A 19694-nucleotide genomic window follows, 5' to 3' on the forward strand; every position below is an offset into this window, starting at 1 on the left:
CCACACGTCTGATGAATTGTAATTTTTTGTATCAAAATTTCTACATCTCTCTGTTCACACAGCCATTATGTTTATTTCATTTAATTTGTTTCATTTGCGAAATGTCTGCCCTGATGCCACCTATTCAGATCAAAGTCTTCTCCCGTAGGCACCACTCAGCCACAGCAAAGGTCATCTGGCTTGATAGGCACTGCCAGAACTCCTCGTGCTCCTAGAAACAGACTTCTTAACCTTGACATGCATGGGAATTTAACAGGTCTGCCATCATAAGTGCTGTATTTTCATGGGGCTCTATCAAGGACATACATGCCAATTCCACCACCCCAGATTGGCTACCGTGCTGCATCTTAAGTGCATTTATGTGTCTATTCAGTTATTGTGCCTGCAGCATCTTTTACAATGTAGGTAAGTTGGTTTTACCTAAAGTGTTCTACATTGTCTTTCCTCTACCAGTCTGCACAACAGAAAAAAGCAAACAAACAAATAAATAAAGGAGGCCGATCCCATGAAGTGGGGTCAAAAATTACTGCAGCTGAAAAGTTTGTGATCAAAAGTAAAAAGAGAAAGGTGTAAACAAAATAAAAAACAGTTCAGAAGACAGCTGGATCAATATCAAGGACTGTCAACAAGGGTTTGAAAGTAAGAGGAGAAAGCACAGTTGGAAATGGGGGATTGTGGAACAAAAAGAAAGCAAAGCTAAAATATCTTAAGATCCTCTGTTAGCCATTTATGAAAGAGTCTTGAACCCCTTGAGGCTGGCCAAGTTTATTTCCAGATAAATGTACCAGTAATTTTTTTGGTACAGTAAGGGATGAGAGCATCAAGAAATTTTTCTGCTAAAACACATTTCATCTGCTCTAGTGCCCTCTTGATCACATGTACCTCTGCATCATCATTACTTGTGAACTCTTTTGATAAATTAATACTGAGGACCCAACTCTTGTAAACCACCAGGCAGAGAAGGTTGTCCCACTTCTTATAACTGTTAAGTGTAAAATATTCTACCTCATACAAGGGGTGATCAAGAAATTTCCATTTGAGAGTGTTGCTGGAGCATACATGTAATGTAGTGTGTCTCCAATGTGGATATATATGCACCGACTTGTAGGCAAGGGATTAGTGTGGCATTAATGTCTTTCTGAAGTGCAAATGCAGAAATCTGAATTATGGCAATATCATTATCGAATGTATCCAAACAGGAACAAAAATTTTTAATTCTTTTTTTGGCTGCCGAAGCACAAATACCAGCAGAAATCCATCAGAGAATGAAGAATGTGTATGAAGCAGCACGTCTGTCAAAAACTACAGTTATCAAATGGTGTGCCAAATTCCATGCTGGTCGCAATTCAACCCAAGACAATGACCGACCTCAGAAGCCAGCCCCACTCATTATGTACAACAACAAGAAGGCAGCTGATGCACTTGGGCAGACAAGTGCATAACCATTTGTGCACTAGCAAAGGGCCTCGACATTACTTTTGGTAGGATGCAACACATAATCCAGAAGGAGTTAAGCAATCATAAGGCCTGTAACCAGTGGATACCCCAGGTGTTGAATGGCAAATAAAGAGCAAACTGGATGGCTGTTTGCCTAAAGCATCTTCTATGTCCGTGAGTACGTTGTTGCAGCCAACAAAAGCTGGTGCCACCACTGGGAACCAAGGTCAAAAGCGTCGACAATACAGTGGTGCATCCATCGTCCCTCATCCCAAAAAAGTTCAGCTTCTACTGGAAGGGTGATGCTCACCCTGTTCTTTGCTTACCGGGATCTATTGCCTATTTATTTTAAGGCACGTGGTGTCTCCATTACCTCAGAATAGTATTCTGTAATGCTGGAGGAATTATGACATGCAACTACGGTGAAATGTCTGAGAAAAGTGTGACGGGGTGCTGCTGCTTCATGATAATGCATGTTTCCATATCACAAATGTCGTAACACAGAAGTTATCGTAACTCAAGTGGGAGACATCGGAGCATCTGCCCTATAGTCCTGATCTCTCCTCCCCAAGTGATTATCACACATTCAGCCCCCGAAAAGGCCTTGAATCGTCAATGATTCCTGTTGGATGAGGATGTGCAAGAAGCAGTTACTGACTATTTCACTTAGCAGGAAATGGTGTTTCACCACACAGGTGTCTTCAACCTGGTGCATTGGTGGAATGATTACCTCAACGCTCGTGGTGACTTTGCCTGACTCTGATACCGATTCTGGACTGTACAGCATTATAATGGACACTTTTTGATTGCTCCATATATACTGCTGAAAGTAAAAAATACTGGGCGACATCATAAATGTCCAGTGTAGGAATCGACCACACCCCTGCATGCCACACCACACCCCTTTCATGGGGATCCCAAATGACCGCCACTTGTGGGTGATTTACGAATGTGTCTTCCTAATATGAGCCATCAACCAGTACAAATGAAGATGCCAAATTGATACTTGTGGCTCATCATCCTCACCACAAAGTCTCTGTCAGGGTAATGGTTCTATAGGTCTACATGCCCAGCATTACCAACTCAAGGTAGACAGTGTCTATAACCTAGAATGAGATTTTCACTTTGAAGCGGAGTGTGCGCTGATATGAAACTTCCTGGAAGATTAAATCTGTGTGCTGGACCGAGACTCGAACTCTGAACCTTTGCCTTTCGCGGGCAAGTGCTCTACCATCTGAGCTACCCAAGCACGACCCACGCCGCGTCCTCACACCTTTACTTCCGCCAGTACCTCGTCTTCTACTTTCCAAACTTCACAGAAGCTCTCCTGCGAACCTTGCACAACTAGCACTCTTGGAAGAAAGGATATTGCAGACACATGGCTTAGCCACAGCCTGGGGGATGTTTCCAGAATGAGATTTTCACTCTGCAGTGGAGTGTGCGCTGATATGAAACTTCCTGGCAGATTAAAACTGTGTGCCGGACCGAGACTCGAATTCGGGACCTTTGCCTTTCGCAGGCAAGTGCTCTACCATCTGAGCTACCCAAGCACGACTCACACCCCGTCCTCACACCTTTACTTCCACCAGGAAGTTTCAGTGTCTATAATTTTCATACCCATACAAAGTCATTCAAATATTAGGAGCATTATTCTAGATTCCTTATAATGGACATCACATTGTTAGTGGCCACAGCAGACAATTAGTTGGTTGCATGTTTCACTGATCAATCGCTTGGTATGGTAACCATTACGTTGTGGAACGTGAGTGAGACGTCCCCAGACACCCCAATTGTGGTTGAGTCCCTGAGTATTATTCCTCCAAGTGGTATCATACACTGTCATAAAAGACACCTGCAAAGTGTTCCTTGTGTATGGAATCTGGTTATATTGTCACTTACAGGTTATCAATGGTGGAACAATGTCTTCTAAATCCTATGAATGGTTAAAGAGCTGATGGATTTGAGAACCCAGGCAAAACATCAGTACATCACCCCATTCAAGAGCTTTTCTATACCACTACTGAGGGTAAAACTACAACAACCAATTCACCATTCACTTAAGATCTCAATAGGCCATATCTTACCGTATCTTTTTTCCAATGTCTATGTATGCAAAATGATGACAACAACAGCACTCATAAAGATGGATAACAAATAAATAAAATATTTCTTTCATTGCCCTACATGCATCTCAAAACAGAGATAACAGAAATGAATTTACTTAAATCATTCCGTGTGCCCAGTGTTACAACAACAGCATCCTGTCCAGCTACTGTTGCTTTCACATCCTCTTCCTTAGTGACATCACCCTTCACCACCTCAACTTTACTCCGTAACGCTTCTGGCATTTTCTCTGGGTCCCTCAACAATGCTCGCACCTGGCAGCCTGAAAAACAAATAAAAACTTAAATACAGTTGCTTTCACCAAAGATGAGAGAAACAGGCAGTAACCTTGAAGTGGTGGTAGATGATTTTGCGAAATATGATGTGGTAGATACGTTATTAGCTTTTCTTCTGGTCCAAATACATTGTACTTAGACATGATATGTTTCAGTCACATATTAAGTTATAGGACAGTGTGATTTATTTTTCCTCCACCGGTATTCAAGACAAAATGCAAATTAAGTAAAGAATTTGGTATTTTGATTTTACTGATCATTTGTTTGATTTTTATTGATTCCAGTAATCCTGCTGTGTGTTGATACACGTGGATATGGAACAAGTAACAATTATAGTTTGTATAAATATTATTACTAACACACAATTAGGAAAAAACAATAAATATGGGACAAGTTACAATTACACTGTAATAAACTCTGTAAGAGAAAACAACGGTTACATCTGTAGAATCGAATTACTCAGCTAAAAACTAATAACATTTAAGAAAATATTTAACTTGATTATTTCAGAGTTATATTCATATATTCTACTACCGTATAGAAGCAGTTCTGATGCATTATTTTTAACACACAAAGGAATTGCAGACATTAGTTCAAAGGTTGCACTGATTTAAATCAATGGGGAAAGTTGAAAATTTGTACTGGACTGTGATTTGAAACCGGGTCTCCCATTTACTAGGCAGATGTTCTGACCACTAAACCATCGAGACACAGGGGTCAATGTAGCTGCACAGACTACCCTAACATGCCTCCTGCCAGGCCTCAATTCTCAACTTATCAACACACAATTAATATACTGCATTACCCATTATTCTCATTACACATGGCATTTCATTGATTCCCATAAGAGCTTGACCCTGGTGTGCATCCGCACTAAAGACATCATTCGCCACTTTCACTTTAATTATATATAAGTGATGTCTGTTCTTTCGAATATATAGTATTATTTTCACTTTTACTCTGAATCATTTTCTATTTAACTTTAAGTTATTGGGCAGCTTGTTGTATAGAAGAAGTCCCATGTATCTTACACTGTTACATCGTTTACATAGCCGTTGACCAATTATCGTTGGAATGATGGGTCTGATGACACTGGCTATTTTTATTTTCTTAAAAATAGCAAATTTTCATCAATAAAACAATCTTCTGCACAATAAACATCTGTGTGTGAAATCCAGGATGGAATAACGACAATATTACAAAAATGATAGATTGCTATTCGCCATATAGTGGAGATGTTCAGCTGCAAACAGGCACAACAAAAAGTGTGCTAAACAAGTAAGTTTTCAGAAAATAGGCCTTCTTCTGGAGGACGGACACACACACACACAACCACTACCACCACCACCACCACCACCAAGGCCAGGCTGCAGGCAACCGCACATGATGGGAAAAGCAATCTGGGTGGTAAAGGTGGGTAAGGAAGAGGCTGGGGCGACGAGGGAGAGGGATAGGAAGTAGCAAGGTACAGTTGGGGTAGACACTATTGCCACTTGTGGGAGCATACAGGTACGTTGTGGGGAGAGAGTAGAGCAGCTAGGTGCAGTCGGAGGGGAGTGGGGTGGGAGCAGACAGTGAGAGGGCATACATAAAAACACTGTGGGTGTGGTGGTGGAACAGAAGGCTCTGTAGTGTTAGAGTGGCAACAGAGAAGGAGAAAGGTGGGTGAAGGACAGCGACTAAAGAAGTTTCAGGCCAGAGGGGTTATGGGAACGTAGGATTTATTGCAGAAAGAGTTCCCACTTGTGCAATTTAGAAAAGCTGGTGTTGGTAGGAAGGATCGAGATGACACAGACTTGAAGCAGACATTGAAGTGAAGAGCATTGTGTTGGGCATCATGTTCAGCAACTGGATGAGCCAGCTGTTTCTTGGTCACAGTTTGTCAGTGGCCATTCACATGGACAGCTTGTTGGTTGTCATGCCCATGTACAATGCCGCACAGTGGTTGAAATTAGCTTGTAGATCACATGACTGCTTTCACAAGTAGCCCTGGCTTTGATGCGATTGGTGATGCTCGTGACCGGACTGGAGAATGTGATGGTAGGAGGATGCGTGGAACAGGTCTTGCATCTAGGTCTGGAACAGGGATACGAGCCATGAGGCATGGGGTTGGGAGTAGGGATGGACAAGCATACTGTGTAGGACCAGTGGGTGGTGGAATACCACTGTGGGAGGGGTTGGAAGGATAGTGGGTAGGACATTCCCCACCATGTCACTCTATGCTTCCACACGCAGCACTTTACTGTTCCCCACCCCCATTCTGCTATCTCTGCCCTAGCCTCCTCCTTACCCCCACCAACCAGACTGCTTCTCCCATCATATGTGGTTGATTGAAGTCTTATCTTTGTGGCCAGAGACAGTGGTCATGAGTGTGTGAGTTGTGTTTGAGTGAATGTGTGTGTTGTCTCCTCTGGAAGAAGTCCTTTTGGCCAAAAGCTTACTTGTTCAGCAGTCTTTTTGCTGTGCCTGCCTGCGACTCAGTCTCTCCACAATATAATGAGTAGTGATGTATCCTTTTCATAATATTGTCATCTCTGTGTGAGACAGCTCAAAATGGAATGCAATACATATGTAAGTATTGAGTGTACAAGTACAAAACATGCACATTTTAGTTCTTTGACCTCTCAGACTTTACTCAGGACATTAAATGCTTAGCAAAATCTATTGTCTCTTTAAGAACCTTTTTATGTATGTAAAGTATAACTGACCCACAAACTGAAGAATTTAGTGGTTATCTACTAGTCAGTAGGTTCATTTTCAAATCTGACAACATATATCCTTGACAAAACTATATGTGATTGGCGAAAATTTATGAACAGTACTGTTCTTATTTTGTAACAGTTTGTTTGCGTTTAGCCAATTTACCAGCTTGGAATGTGTGTCAGAAATCTTGTTAGGAAGCTCACTGGCACATTGCTTTGGTGTACTTGTATCAACAGCAAACATTCCTGCTAGATCTTTTTTAAATGCTCTGGGGCAGATCATTGATAGATATGATAAACAGAAATGGCCCAAGTTGCTCCTTTGACTGCATACTTTCACATTTCTGTGATAACTTTTTGTACTCACTCTGAGTGACATGATCTAAATCAGTCATTGCATTTTTTCCCCTAATTCCACAGTTCCGTAGTTTATCCAGAAGAAGGCCTAATACGTGGTTGATGGGGTTTAAAGCCTTAATGAGATCAAGGAATACTTATGATATATGTTTTCTCTCATTGAGTACACTATAAAATTTATTTAGAAATGTATATAGGACCTCATTTATTGAGTTCCGTTTTCGAAAGCCAGACTGGTGAGTACTCAATTAACACTAGCTTTCCAGGAATTTTATAGCGCATTCTTACACTGCTTTCTGAAGAACCTTGGTTATGCTTTATTGGATCGAGAGGGGATTGTGCTTCTTAACATCACCCTTTCACATTTTCAAAGAGGGGAACCACTTTGCTGTCTTGACAATGGAGTTACAGAAACACAGGAATAATAATGTGCTCACCAACTGAACAAACATGGAAAATTAGGTACATTCAACGTTCAGGTTCCTTGCAGAAGTAACAGAAATAAAACCGATAGCAAACATCACATACTGTACGCTAAATCGAGTCAATTTTGCAGTCATTACAAAACCGGCGTTTAATCGCTTATTTACTCTATATATAAATATCCCATGTATTGTCATCGATTAATTTAGAGGTACTGGGAAATCAGAAACAATCATGAATCAATACCAACGGAAAAGTGCCATTTGCACTACTTTCTAAACGTAGTTTAGCGTTGGTATGTTGATATTTCTTTCATGTCACAAGAATAAGAAATCAGACGTTTCCTTATTGTCAAACGATTAATTACCATGTTCTAAAGCGAACTCTGTGGCTTTGATTCCTATCTGGCCGCTGGCACCAAAAATTGCAATTTTTCTAGGAATCGACATAATTCACAACACTTTATCAACAGCCGAATGCCCGCTCCAGCTAGGTCAAATTCATTAAAAAAACGTGACTTGCGCACTCACAAAGATAAACCAGTGAAATTCTTTGATTTCTACAATCACCGTACTATTCAGTTCAACGTAAGGAAAACTTTGAAAAACAAACACATTGTCTCAATTTTAATACAAAGTAACAATCTCAGTTTTGACATCTTGATGTTATAAAGCTAAGAGTCGTGTGCTAACATGGACGAATGTAGAAAAACAATTAGAATTAGAAACGAATGTTGCGATCTAATGGACGTATGAAGATAGCGGGAGGATGAAGTTGGTCGATGTATCATGTGCAATGAAAACTTGCACATATTTACACTCAACACTATCTTTTGTCGAATGTCCGTGTGCCCTAACTGATTTTAATTTTTCGTGGTTCTTTCCCAACGATTAAAGGGCCTTTATGACGCTCAGATCTATCACCCACCAGCAAATTGTACGTGTGTAGGCTTGCTGGATGACCGACAAACCGATTTTGCATGTCGACGCGTCTGACCCAAAGGTCCGACCATTCGTCATCCGACTTTTACACGCGTGCCTTTGTTTGCATGTACTTTTACGAGAGATACTGTAGCTGCGCTCATTTCATAGATATGCTTTTGATGGAAGCACCTGAGTGAGGCCATGTTGGAATTTGTTGGTTGGTTTGGGGGAAGGGGTCAAACAGTAAAGTTATCGGTCCCATCGTATTAGGAAAGGATGGGGAAGGAAGTCGACCGTGCCGTTTCAAAGGTACCATTCCGGCATTTACCTTAGCGGTTTACGGAAATCAGGAAAGCCTAAATCACGATGGCCTGACGCGGATTTGAACCATCCTCCTCCCGAATGTGAGTCTCGTGTGAAATTTATCAAGTTCCTATTTTGTGCGTTTTGTATTACAACCACATATAACTTATTTCCTTTAACTGAATGCTGTTCCAAAACACTAGCATACCTAGGATGTCTAGAAAGAATGTCTTCATATAAACATCAGATAATGAGTTATTGCCATTTAAAGGTTTCAGGAGACGTCTGACGCAGGACAAAGGTATGAATTGCAAATCATCAATGTGGTGTAGTGGGTGAGGAGCTGCAATTGCTACTGTGGTAGTTTTGGTTCGAGTCATTCCGTCTGCGAAAAATTTATTATTGACCTCCACAGTTCTTAGAGCTTCTTGGACTTGTCGTTGTCATTAATTTTCAAATTAGGCGTGAAACAGAGAAACTGCGAGACAATATTCAAAACACGTTGATTATCTAGTAAAAAAAAAAAAAAAAACTACTACTCATCGTCAGAACAAAAATAAAATAAAAAAAGACTTACACATGTGAGAGACAATTAAGAGGTGACCGAGCCTCACTGTCAGCTGCCTATGAAGCATAAAAGAAAATTTACAAACTAGTTATTTTAGGAGCCTTCTCTTCCATACAAGAATATCTTCAAGTTAAGCACATACGCAGACGAAATATATTCAGGTACTGGTCTAGGCATATTTCTGGTGGTGTTTCACTTACTTTCAAGAGCAAAGGAAGAAGTTTAGTTTCCTGGCGGTGACGTGTAATTTTTCGCGCGAATTAGAACACACTACACACAATCAGCACATTTATTTAACAGTATGGGAGCTTCTCCTTAAGAACTTTTTGTAATACATGCCATTATACGAAATATTATTATACAGTTGACAGGTTCACACGTTCAAGGAAAAAAAATAGAGCAATAGTTGTAATTTTTCACACAAATTGGAACATACTTCACACAACCATCATACTTTTGCAGCGTTGGGGGAGCTGCGTAAGTACTTCTCGTTCTGTACAGTACTATGTAAGTAACGAGTATGGAGTGGGCAAGCTGATACTTTTAAAGAAAGAAAAAGACAGTAGTAGCTTCCAAATTTGCAATGAATGAACCAGTTGAACATATAAAGAGCTTCTGCTTCAATTCATCTGCTAGAATGGCTGCTGCAATCACGACAATGCCTTCAAGATAGCCAAAGTATATCTTTGAAAGGGCCACAGCCACAGTACCTCTCGTGACGTATATACAAATTAAGGCAAGTGCACCTATACCTCACAGAATGTGCCGTGTGTCGTGATAACCGCAAGACAGAGAAGTTCGTATTGTGTCACTGCAGGCAGGAATAAGCGATGTTTAAATGTGGCTAACATGTCAGTGCGTGGCGGACTAAAGTTTAATGACAGAGATTCTGGAGAACTTGAAAGACTAAAAATGTTCGCGAGACACGTCGTGCGAGGAGTACAGCTATTGAGACGCAAAATATGAAGCACTTGCTTCGGAAATCTATACATGTTACTAAATTGTAGTCTACTGGCGCGTTTCTCTGTCTTTACATAAAGGTATTCAATAACAGATAGACTGATTCAAGAGGAAGGTTTGTGCATGTAATTTATGAGCGCTATGCCACACAAGACGGCCAGCCATTGACGCTTAGTACTACCCATGAGAAGTCTGGATGCATTTAGTAAAATCTAAACACCGAAATGTATAGAGTTGGTTGACATTTAATAGCAAACTATTATTGCTTCATCCTTAGAAATGTTTTTAAAAAAAACAGCCAATCACTTTGTCTTCTGCTATGAAGATGAAAGTTTAGTATTGATTTTTTGTTCTGTTTTTTACAGATCTAACAGTAACTAAATGTTCCATTTTTTTCTCCATCTGTTGGTGTATTTATTACACAATCTAACCATAACCATATGTTGTCTTTCTACTTGTAGTATGGAATGAATAGGGGACATCTTTTATGCTACATGCATATATAAATCGTGCTTTACTGTGATGTATTACCCCACACACCTGTAAATGCCCACAGCGTTCTCTCACTTTTTTCTGGCTTTATAAATTGTGTTGTAAAGCACCAAGAACAATTTCAGTTTTTCATATCTATATGTGGGCGACAACTCCATGTCGTGGATTTTAACTTTTCATCAGGAGGGGAACATCAATGTACAATTGGATTATACCTGGATTTTGGCTCATCTGATTTTGTCCAGTGCACAGTTGCACACTGCTGCAAAACAGTCCCCTTCATGATGAGCTCAAGTTTATAATATCCTAACCAACTTGCTGGCTGTGTTCCTAATTACAATAATGAAGTTGGAGATGCATTTTACAAATGAGCTAGGCGAAACAAAGAATATGTTTAAATTTTTATTGTTTATTGAATATCATCTCTGCATTATTGACACTAATATTTTCAGTCACTCTAGTGGCAGTCAGTTTACATGAAAAATTTAAGGTCTCACAATTTCCGAAAACTGTTCAAACTGTTCCTGTGTCTGGCCACACTTAACACACAGTTTTTCTACTCACCTACAGTTCCGCCAAATGAAAATCTTCTAAATAACTGTGTACATAAAAAAGTAAAATCCAGGAACGTATACATCCTAGGAGACACACAGAACTGAAACATCTTGACAACTGTGATTCACTGACGGAAGTCCATTACAATGGAAACATCTCGATTCTTTCAAGACCTGACGAAAGTCTTTAATCTAGATGCCTTCCACATCTAAACATCAATTCTCACAACACTTTCTATGCCCTCACCACACCTTTCAGTTTTGGTCGCAATTCATCCACACTGATAACAAATAGCTTCAGCCAGTTACCAACTCCTTGAGTTTGAAAACGTCTGACTGCGCCGATTTCACTTAGGAAGTGTATACCAAGCGCTACATTTACTGCTAATCCTGGTATAACCAAAAAATTCTTCTCAAATGATTCCTGAACTATAACAAATTCAAGCACAACATCCATTTTGATTGTCTCACTGAGCTGACCTGTAGTATTCTTAATTATTATACTTCTTGCAAGACACTCTACAAGTTATGCACCATGTAGTCCCTTAATATGGTCATAGCCCTTTTCACTGCTCCCACTGTCGACTAAGGCTTCCACACACAAAACATACAGATTCATATCAACAACTGGCTGCCTTTTGCAAGATCCCTCGATGGAACTAAACGACCATAATAGTTTATCAGTCTGGCTATGAGTCCATAGAAAGTGATATAATCAACAGGCAGTACAACTGGTCATTCCTTCCCAATTGAGACTGCAAAAGTTAGGTTAAGCCTTTCTTGGATCAACTTAGTCATTCGATGCTTAGAACTCCTCCCAACCTGTTCCACGAAGTTTTCTCGTCCCTGAAACAGTTCTTTATCACTACTGGATTCTTTCAGACATTCAAAGAGGCTCTCTATGTCGTAGTAAGTAAAATTGTTGGTAGCTAATCTAGTTAAAAATCAGGATGTTGAGGCGTAGCGCCGTATACCGATCCTGCCTTGGAGGCAGTTAAGTGGGAGATGTGTCTCAGAGCTGGATAGTGACAGATGGTGACGCGAGACTGGATGCGCACGTAGTTTATGTATCAGCCGATAGAGGACAATATTGGATAGGGGTTTCGATTGTGCCCCCTAGAGTGCACTAAAGTAATAGAATGTTTTTTTATAAACTGTTCTAGTATTTTCATAAAGTGTTATTATGTCTTTTTGTGTATGTAAAATGTTATAAATGTATTTTAGCAGTATGAATGGTGCGTGAATGTGGTTTAAGGTTAATAAGAAGATAATTGTTTAACGAGTTATGTAGTAGGAGTTAGTGTGGGAACATTTCGAAGAAGTATGGATATGGACAAAGGTGATTTTTGTAGAATAGATTTGTAAAGTAAGTTTATGGTAAAGGGAAAGTTAATTCAGGTATAAATAACAATAGTAAATAACTTTATGCATAAACAAAACTTCAGCATATTAGATAATTACATCAGTAAAAAGTGCAGTCGTTAGGTTTACTATTTTGCGATTGGTTATTAATGAAAAGTGCAGACTGACGCGGGACAGTGTTGTTTTGCTATAGGCTGTTGAGTAAAGTGACCAATGGTAGAGCAGTATTCTTCGCGCGCCTTTCTCTGCTGGTAGAGAAGACTTAGAGTATTCTAGAGAAGGAGTCGAAGCCTAGTACAGTTAGGTATTCTGACCACAACATGTCAGTACATATACTCTCTGATGAATGTAGTTAATAAAGACTATGCTCAGTATGAAACAAATTGTTCATACCATAACTACAATACTAGAGGTAAAGATGATCTACATGTTGAACTAAAAAATTTAACACTTGTACAGAAGGGAGTAAAGTATGCTGCTATAAAGACTTTTAATGCATTGCCTAATTATATTAAATGTACAATAGAAAATGAAACGCTGTTCAAAGGTATGTTAAAAAAATACCTGCTCGACCATCCACTGTACTCGTTAGATGAATTCTTTTCCAGAAGTAATGCCCTCCCTTAATAATAGATGTATTTAGTCTCTTAGTTATTAGATGGATGATACAATATTATGTTAATGTTATAGTGTTAATGTTATAGTTATAATGTTATAGTTATAATGTTATATTGAGAATTGCTATACTAGTTTAATGACAGCTTGTAATATCTATATCATTTAATTATATTACTATTCTGTAGCATTAATTGTATTTGTACAATTGTATTGACACGTTCCACATCCAGGCGAATCACTCGCATGTATGGATCTATGGAATACGCATACCAAATAAAAAATAAAAAAAAAAATAGCCATGAAACAATTCGGACGTGTGTAGTAGTAGTTCCGATGGAAACGATAAGTTGCCAGATCTAGCAGTGTATCATACATCAAAAGTGTGGTAAAGTGACGGCATAATTATTGCGATGGGCGTGTAGAAATTACGGAAATTTTAAGTGAATTTTGTGACAAAAAAAGACATATATTCTGCATGGCGTATTGAGCAGGTCGGTGGCTAAAAACTGTGACTGCATTTGGTACCGACAGACTTAATATTTGGCGAGCATTATCAATCAAAAACAGACAGTATTTTTGTAGCTATTACGTTTTCGGAAAATGCAACACCATAAACTTGCTAACGTGAGTGAAAGGGATTATGAGTGACTGTGTTAAGACTAGTATGGGCTTGGCAGTGATACTTGTTCACCTAAGTTTCAGAATATGTTAACTGAGGACAAAATTTCCAAACTTTCATTTGTGTGAAAACTTTCTCCCGAAACGTAGATTAGTGACTTAAATTGCAGCCTGGTTCACGTCGAAGTACAGTAGGTTTCACTCGGCTTTCCTACTGATGATCTGCTGAGACAATGTTCACAGGTAGGTGCAGGTCCGTCGTAAAGGGACGGAAAGAACCGCGTCGCCGCAACGACATTACAGAGCTTTTATTGACAAATACTGTAAATCTGTCAACAGTCACAACTTTAGACACAAATAATTTAAAAATACTTGAAACTGAGAGCATGGCTTGCACAGAGATCAGGTTTGGATTTCATAATAATGCTGACTGACTAGAACAGAAATCTTGAGTACAGTTTGTATAACTTACGAACTATTTGGGTGTCGTTTGGAGATTAATATTTGTCATTTATTTTCTGATATAAATAGCTTAATGCATAATGGCACTGTTGATATGTTGTCCAGTGGTGGAGGCGTCGTGGGGGTGGAGAAGACAATGAACCATCCTATAACCCCCATAGACCCACGGGACTCGGCAGGATAAGTTCGAGAGCACAATACTAGAATTCTAAATGACTTACTTTCACTACAATGGCAAGACAACCGAGAGATAGAACCCAATTAGCGTTGGATGTCGTCAGCTACTTGACGACGATTACCACCCATTTTGGTGTCAGAGGAAGTGAATACCAAGGGAACCCCATAGAGACGTCACGGTAGCGTCTGTAATGGTTACATGGCGAGTGTAATACGACTGCAGGAACAAAATTACTCACTATGCAAAGGGTCTCTCATGATCAATTTAATTAATTAGCCTATCAATTCGATATCAAAGACGCGCCACGGGGGATTGGAAGCTAGGGCGAGACTACCACAAAGATGAGTCAAGATTTGAAGCGGTAATTAGACGTTTTCTCGTTGCAGCGAGATCTTTTAACGAAATTTCAATCCCCCATCTACACAGGGAGAGATGATTATGGTAATAAAATCAGCTATACCATCGAATTTATAAAGTGATATGCAGTATATACCTGATATTTACAACGTGTCTGTGCTGTTACCCTGAGAGACTTCGTATGTGATGAGACATTTGTTTACTTTTAGAGAGAGTTCGAATGTGAGGAGCCATCCTGTACTGACGTAGACCAAGCCTTAGCACTCCTTCATGAGCCAAAAATGAGTTTAATATTTAGTCCTGTGATGCAGGACGTGACACACAAGAACAGATCTTTTCATCTGATGAGAGAATACTTAGAGGAAATATAGCCTATGTGATACAGTTGTACAGGACTTTCGCAACAAGTTAAGATAATTTAGCGACGTGAAAAAGCGTGTACGGCCCGATTTCTGCTATCTTTGAAAATATCTGGTATAAAACAGAGTAATCTACATTTCACATGGAAAATTCGAGATGTGTGGTCAACAACATTCCTGCCTCGTATTTTTTAAACTGATATTATATTTCAGTGCTTGTGTTATTCTGATTACCTGGAGACATGGTTAACAACATATGGAAGTTTTGGTATGGCTGTGAGTCGTGCATGGGTAGCCAAATGCTGAGGCGATCACTCATGATAAGCGGGAAATCCGCGGTCGAGTCAGTCTGGCACAAATTTTCATTGTCAATCCATTTTACAGCACATGGTTGTCCTTATTCGCAATCGTGGATTCATTTAATGTATTTTTAAACTGAGGAGTCTATGTCAGGGGTATAACTACTGCATACATCCCAGCTGCTAGTGCTTGACTCTGTGCCACGGTCGGTGACAGGAGGCACGAAGGGTTGGGCAGCGGCAGGAAGTCGCAGATTAGCCTGGCCTCTGGCCACCACTGGTTTCTCGGCTGGCTGGCTCTTCTGCTACACAATACATTCTGTAGATGGCGCTGGACTAGAATGGAGGTGACTGGTCAGTTCTCCTTTTTGATTTGACACATCGTGTTCAGGTACGACAATGAGCACTACACTCATAAAAAATACCATACATTTCCCCTGTTTCTGTTGGCTAGGATTCGACTTGCGACTCGTAAATAGGTATAAGTGTGTTTAATTCCCAAATGATGTTGCCACAGGTGTCCTGTATATAAGGGGAGAATGCTACAGGCTCAGTCATCTTGAAGGTTGGATCCCCTGAGCTTCCAAATTGGAAGATTACGTCGCCTGGCGTGGGCTACTCTCAGAGTGAAATCGACGTTTTTTAGAAGGGAGCTCCCTGCTCCCCCTGCCATCTACCACTGCCAAATGCTGCAACTGTCTGTCCGCCCATCCATCCATCCATCCATCCATCCATCAGTCATCAGCTGCTGCCCGGTGCTCGCCCCCTCCCACTCCCCCACTTCGACTATCACTTCCTGGACTGCTACCCCTGCCCCCCCCTTACACCTCGCCTCCACTCACCCATTCCCTCTTCTCATCCCCTGCTGCCTACCCCCACCTCTACTCCCTTTCCCCAGTCTCAACACCGGCAAAAGCTCCCACTCCTGCCCCCACCCTCACATATGCCTCAGCTGCCACCTCCATTGCAACCCCTCAGATGGTCAGCTTCGTCCGTCTCATCCCCCTGTCTCCCCCACCCACATCACATCATGCTGGGCCACAACTGCCACCATGGAACCAACTTCACCTCCACCACAACTGAAGGATCTGCCACCTGCCACCTCCCAGTTCTCCCCATACCTCTCCCCTGCTCCCAGACTACCCTCACCAAAGAACCCCAGCAGTGCATCAATGCCAATTCTGCTCCCACCGCTTCCAACAAAAAATCACCCCCTCCCCCTCCCACCATCGTCTCCATGGATAGCACCCCTCCTCCTATCACCCATACCACGTCTTCCACCCTCCACAACTTTGTCCTGTTGACCCCAGACCCCAAGTTTCTCAATACCTATACCCTCACCATGGAGATATGAAAGTATCTCCCAGGTACTCCCACCTCCCAACTGATTCCACCCAACGACTCAGTTCACATCAAAGCCTACTCCCTCTCCTTTCCTATAGACCTCCTCTGTAAACGCCCTTGTATCATGTTTGGTCCCCACGCGTCCCTGATACCCTTCCTCTCCTTGCCAGCCCAAGCCTCCCCATCGCCCCCCCCCCCACCTACACTGCTGTGTTCGCCAAGCTCAGCCCGGTGATCACGGAGGATGAGGTGCTGGCTGCACTAAACTCTCACCCTGACCTTGAAATCTGCTCTGCCCACTGTGTCCTCAATGCCTCTGGTCCCACTTACCTCATGCAGGTCTTTTCAGAGTCCACCCCCTCCATCGACCATCTCCTCACCCATGGCACCCTGAATTTTCACTGCCGCCACCCAGTTAAATCCTCCAAATCCCCTCCCCAATCCTACCACTGCCAGCATTGCTAAATATATTATGATCACCTGACCCCCAACAGTAAAAAAAAAAAAAAAAAAAAAAAAAAAAAAAAAAAAAAAAAACCACCTGCCCCATTGCAAGAGCTTCGATTTTCTCAAAAACTGTCCCAACCTCACCACCCTTTCTTCCTGTAACACCTGCAATGGACCACATCCCACCTAATCCCACAAATGCAAGGCTAAACACCATCCTGCAACCCCCAAGCTTACTGTTCCTGTCTGTCTCATCACCCCCCCCCCTATCCATACCAACAATTCCCTTCATCTGCCTCCCATGGCTGAAGACAGCACCTGCTTCTTAACCACAGTGCTCCAAAACATCCACCCTTTCCAACGTTCCAACACCCTCCAACAGATCTCCATCGCTGTCCACTTCATCTTTCACATCAACACCTCCGCCACTTACTACCACAACCAAGCCCACTTCACCTTCATCTACCTCAACACCCTAGTTTAAGCCTCTCCTCCTCCCTCCCTTTACCCCTCCACTCATCCCATCATGGCACAGCACAAGGTCAGATCCTCTTCCAGAACATCCGCTCCTTATGCACCAACAAATACCTCCTTGTGAACACCCTCTCCCAACACCAGGTTCCTCCTGAATGAAACCTTTCTCCAGCACCACCACACTGTCTGCACTTCTGCCTATATCCTCTACCAAACAGATACTCCTGGTCCCCAAGCACAGAAGGGAGTTGTCATCGGCCACCTTAAGCACATCCCCATCCAGCCACAACCCCTCCTCAATGACCCCACTGAACACCTCGTCCTCAGCGTCCCTGTAACCTGTGCCGCTATCTATGCCTCCTCCATTGCTCCTATTCCCTGTGACTTCATCTCCCACATTGACCACACCTTCTCCACCTATGTGATTGCCGCCTACATCAACATCCGCTGCCACCCTTTGGCGGTGGCATCAGTTCCTCCCCACGATCCAAGATGACCTTGTTCCTCTTCCTCAGCCCACCCATCCCAAAAGCAACACCACCCCTGATGTTGTCATTGCCTCTGCCAACCTCTTTGGGCGTATCAACCATAGAAATCCTTGACCCCACTGGTTACAACCACCTTCCTGTAGCTGTCACTGTCAAATGTAGATGTTGACGTGCGGTGGAAGAATGTTGGACATGGATGGAAACTGCCAGGATGCGCCATATTAAAACTCGGCCATGATCTCCAAGTATTTTATTATTCCCAGTTACAGTGCCACGTTCCCCTCTGTCTGCGTCACAGGGTCCCACGACACTGAGGGCGCCACTTCGCTGTCTGAAAACAGCTTGGCGTGGTGTGCTGGCCGTGTACAGCCGCGATGTTTGACAACGTAAGGATGCACTGGCAGCTGACTCAACGGCCTTCATCCCCATTGCCTCAGTGGCGCTCGCTGGGAGCTGCAGGACAGCCTGCTGCGTGCACCTTCGCCATCATGGTTAAGATCATGGGCTAGAACAAGCAGCCGGCCAGGGTGGCCGAGCGGTTCTAGGCGCTACAGCCTGGAACCGCACGACCGCTACGGTCGCAGGTTCGAATCCTGCCTCTGGGGTGGATGTGTCTGATGTCCTTAGGTTAGTTAGATTTAAGTAGTTCTAAGTTCTAGGGGACTAATGACCTCAGAAGCTCAGTCCTATGGTGCTCAGAGCCATTTGAACCAGCCTACAACAAGCACCAGCGATCCGACAGCCAAATCTGTGGCCCTCGGCTCGGGATGCCTCCAGTGTGTATTGGGAGCGAATAGGACATCCTGCGGTAGCAAGCCATCGAGTGGCCCATCGCTGCCTGGCTACAGACCCCAACTTGCCCTCAGAGGGTCGAACCAGTGACATGCTGTGGACCGGAACACTGGCACCCCACCTGCTGCTGCATGTAGCTGGTGGTGTGACATGCCCCTCAGTCCAGTTAATCTGCCACATTTGAATCCCCCTCGATAGAAAACTGGCACTTATTTATGCGTGGCTGTGGGTCCCTATTTTGCTAACACGCCACTCCAAGTCATGTATTCATAACACCCAGCTTGGGCCAGTGGGCCCCTTTTGCGTGTAACTTGCGCCATGCAAGCGTCTACATTTACTCTTTTCAGCAATTCTACAGCCCTGTGGCCTCCATTCTACTTTGCAACCGCTGGTAAGCGTAACTTAGTGTCAACATGCCTGCGCCTGACTTCATCTTCTGCGTTCAGAAATATTGCACTGAATCTTACTTTTTCCTATATTAAACGATGGTGCCACACTACATTATACACCCCTTCGGAAAGACCCGGTCCCTGGGTTGACCTCTAACTACTCTTAAACTTGTCTGGGTCAGCACGTACTTCTGACATATTTACTACTACTATTAGAAAACTTAGATGTGGTCTAGTCCTCTTAAAACACATAACATGAGATAAAACGTAAAAATTCTTTACTGGATGACCACTCCACTTAATACTCGATCAACCCCTTACCTACCCGTATTACGCCCTCGGTATCCAATCTACTGAGATTTAGACTACAGTCAGTTCCCTCTTGGAAT

The 19694-nt window shown here is 42.3% G+C and overlaps 1 protein-coding gene across 1 annotated transcript in view; it reads right to left on the minus strand.

Moving 5' to 3' along the window:
* Positions 1-7852, minus strand: part of LOC126479740 (flavin reductase (NADPH)) — a 65199-nt gene extending 57347 nt beyond the window's left edge. The window contains exons 1-2 of the mRNA XM_050103811.1: positions 7686-7852; positions 3659-3823 (exon numbers count right to left, since the gene is read on the minus strand). Coding sequence (XP_049959768.1) covers positions 3659-3823; positions 7686-7767 — 247 coding nt within the window. The 5' untranslated portion in view covers positions 7768-7852. The remainder of the gene's footprint in view (positions 1-3658; positions 3824-7685) is intronic.
* Between the last annotated feature and the right edge of the window lie 11842 nt (positions 7853-19694).

The sequence above is a fragment of the Schistocerca serialis genome, chromosome 1 (genome assembly GCF_023864345.2).
Source record: "Schistocerca serialis cubense isolate TAMUIC-IGC-003099 chromosome 1, iqSchSeri2.2, whole genome shotgun sequence".
In the NCBI taxonomy this organism is placed as follows: domain Eukaryota; kingdom Metazoa; phylum Arthropoda; class Insecta; order Orthoptera; family Acrididae; genus Schistocerca; species Schistocerca serialis.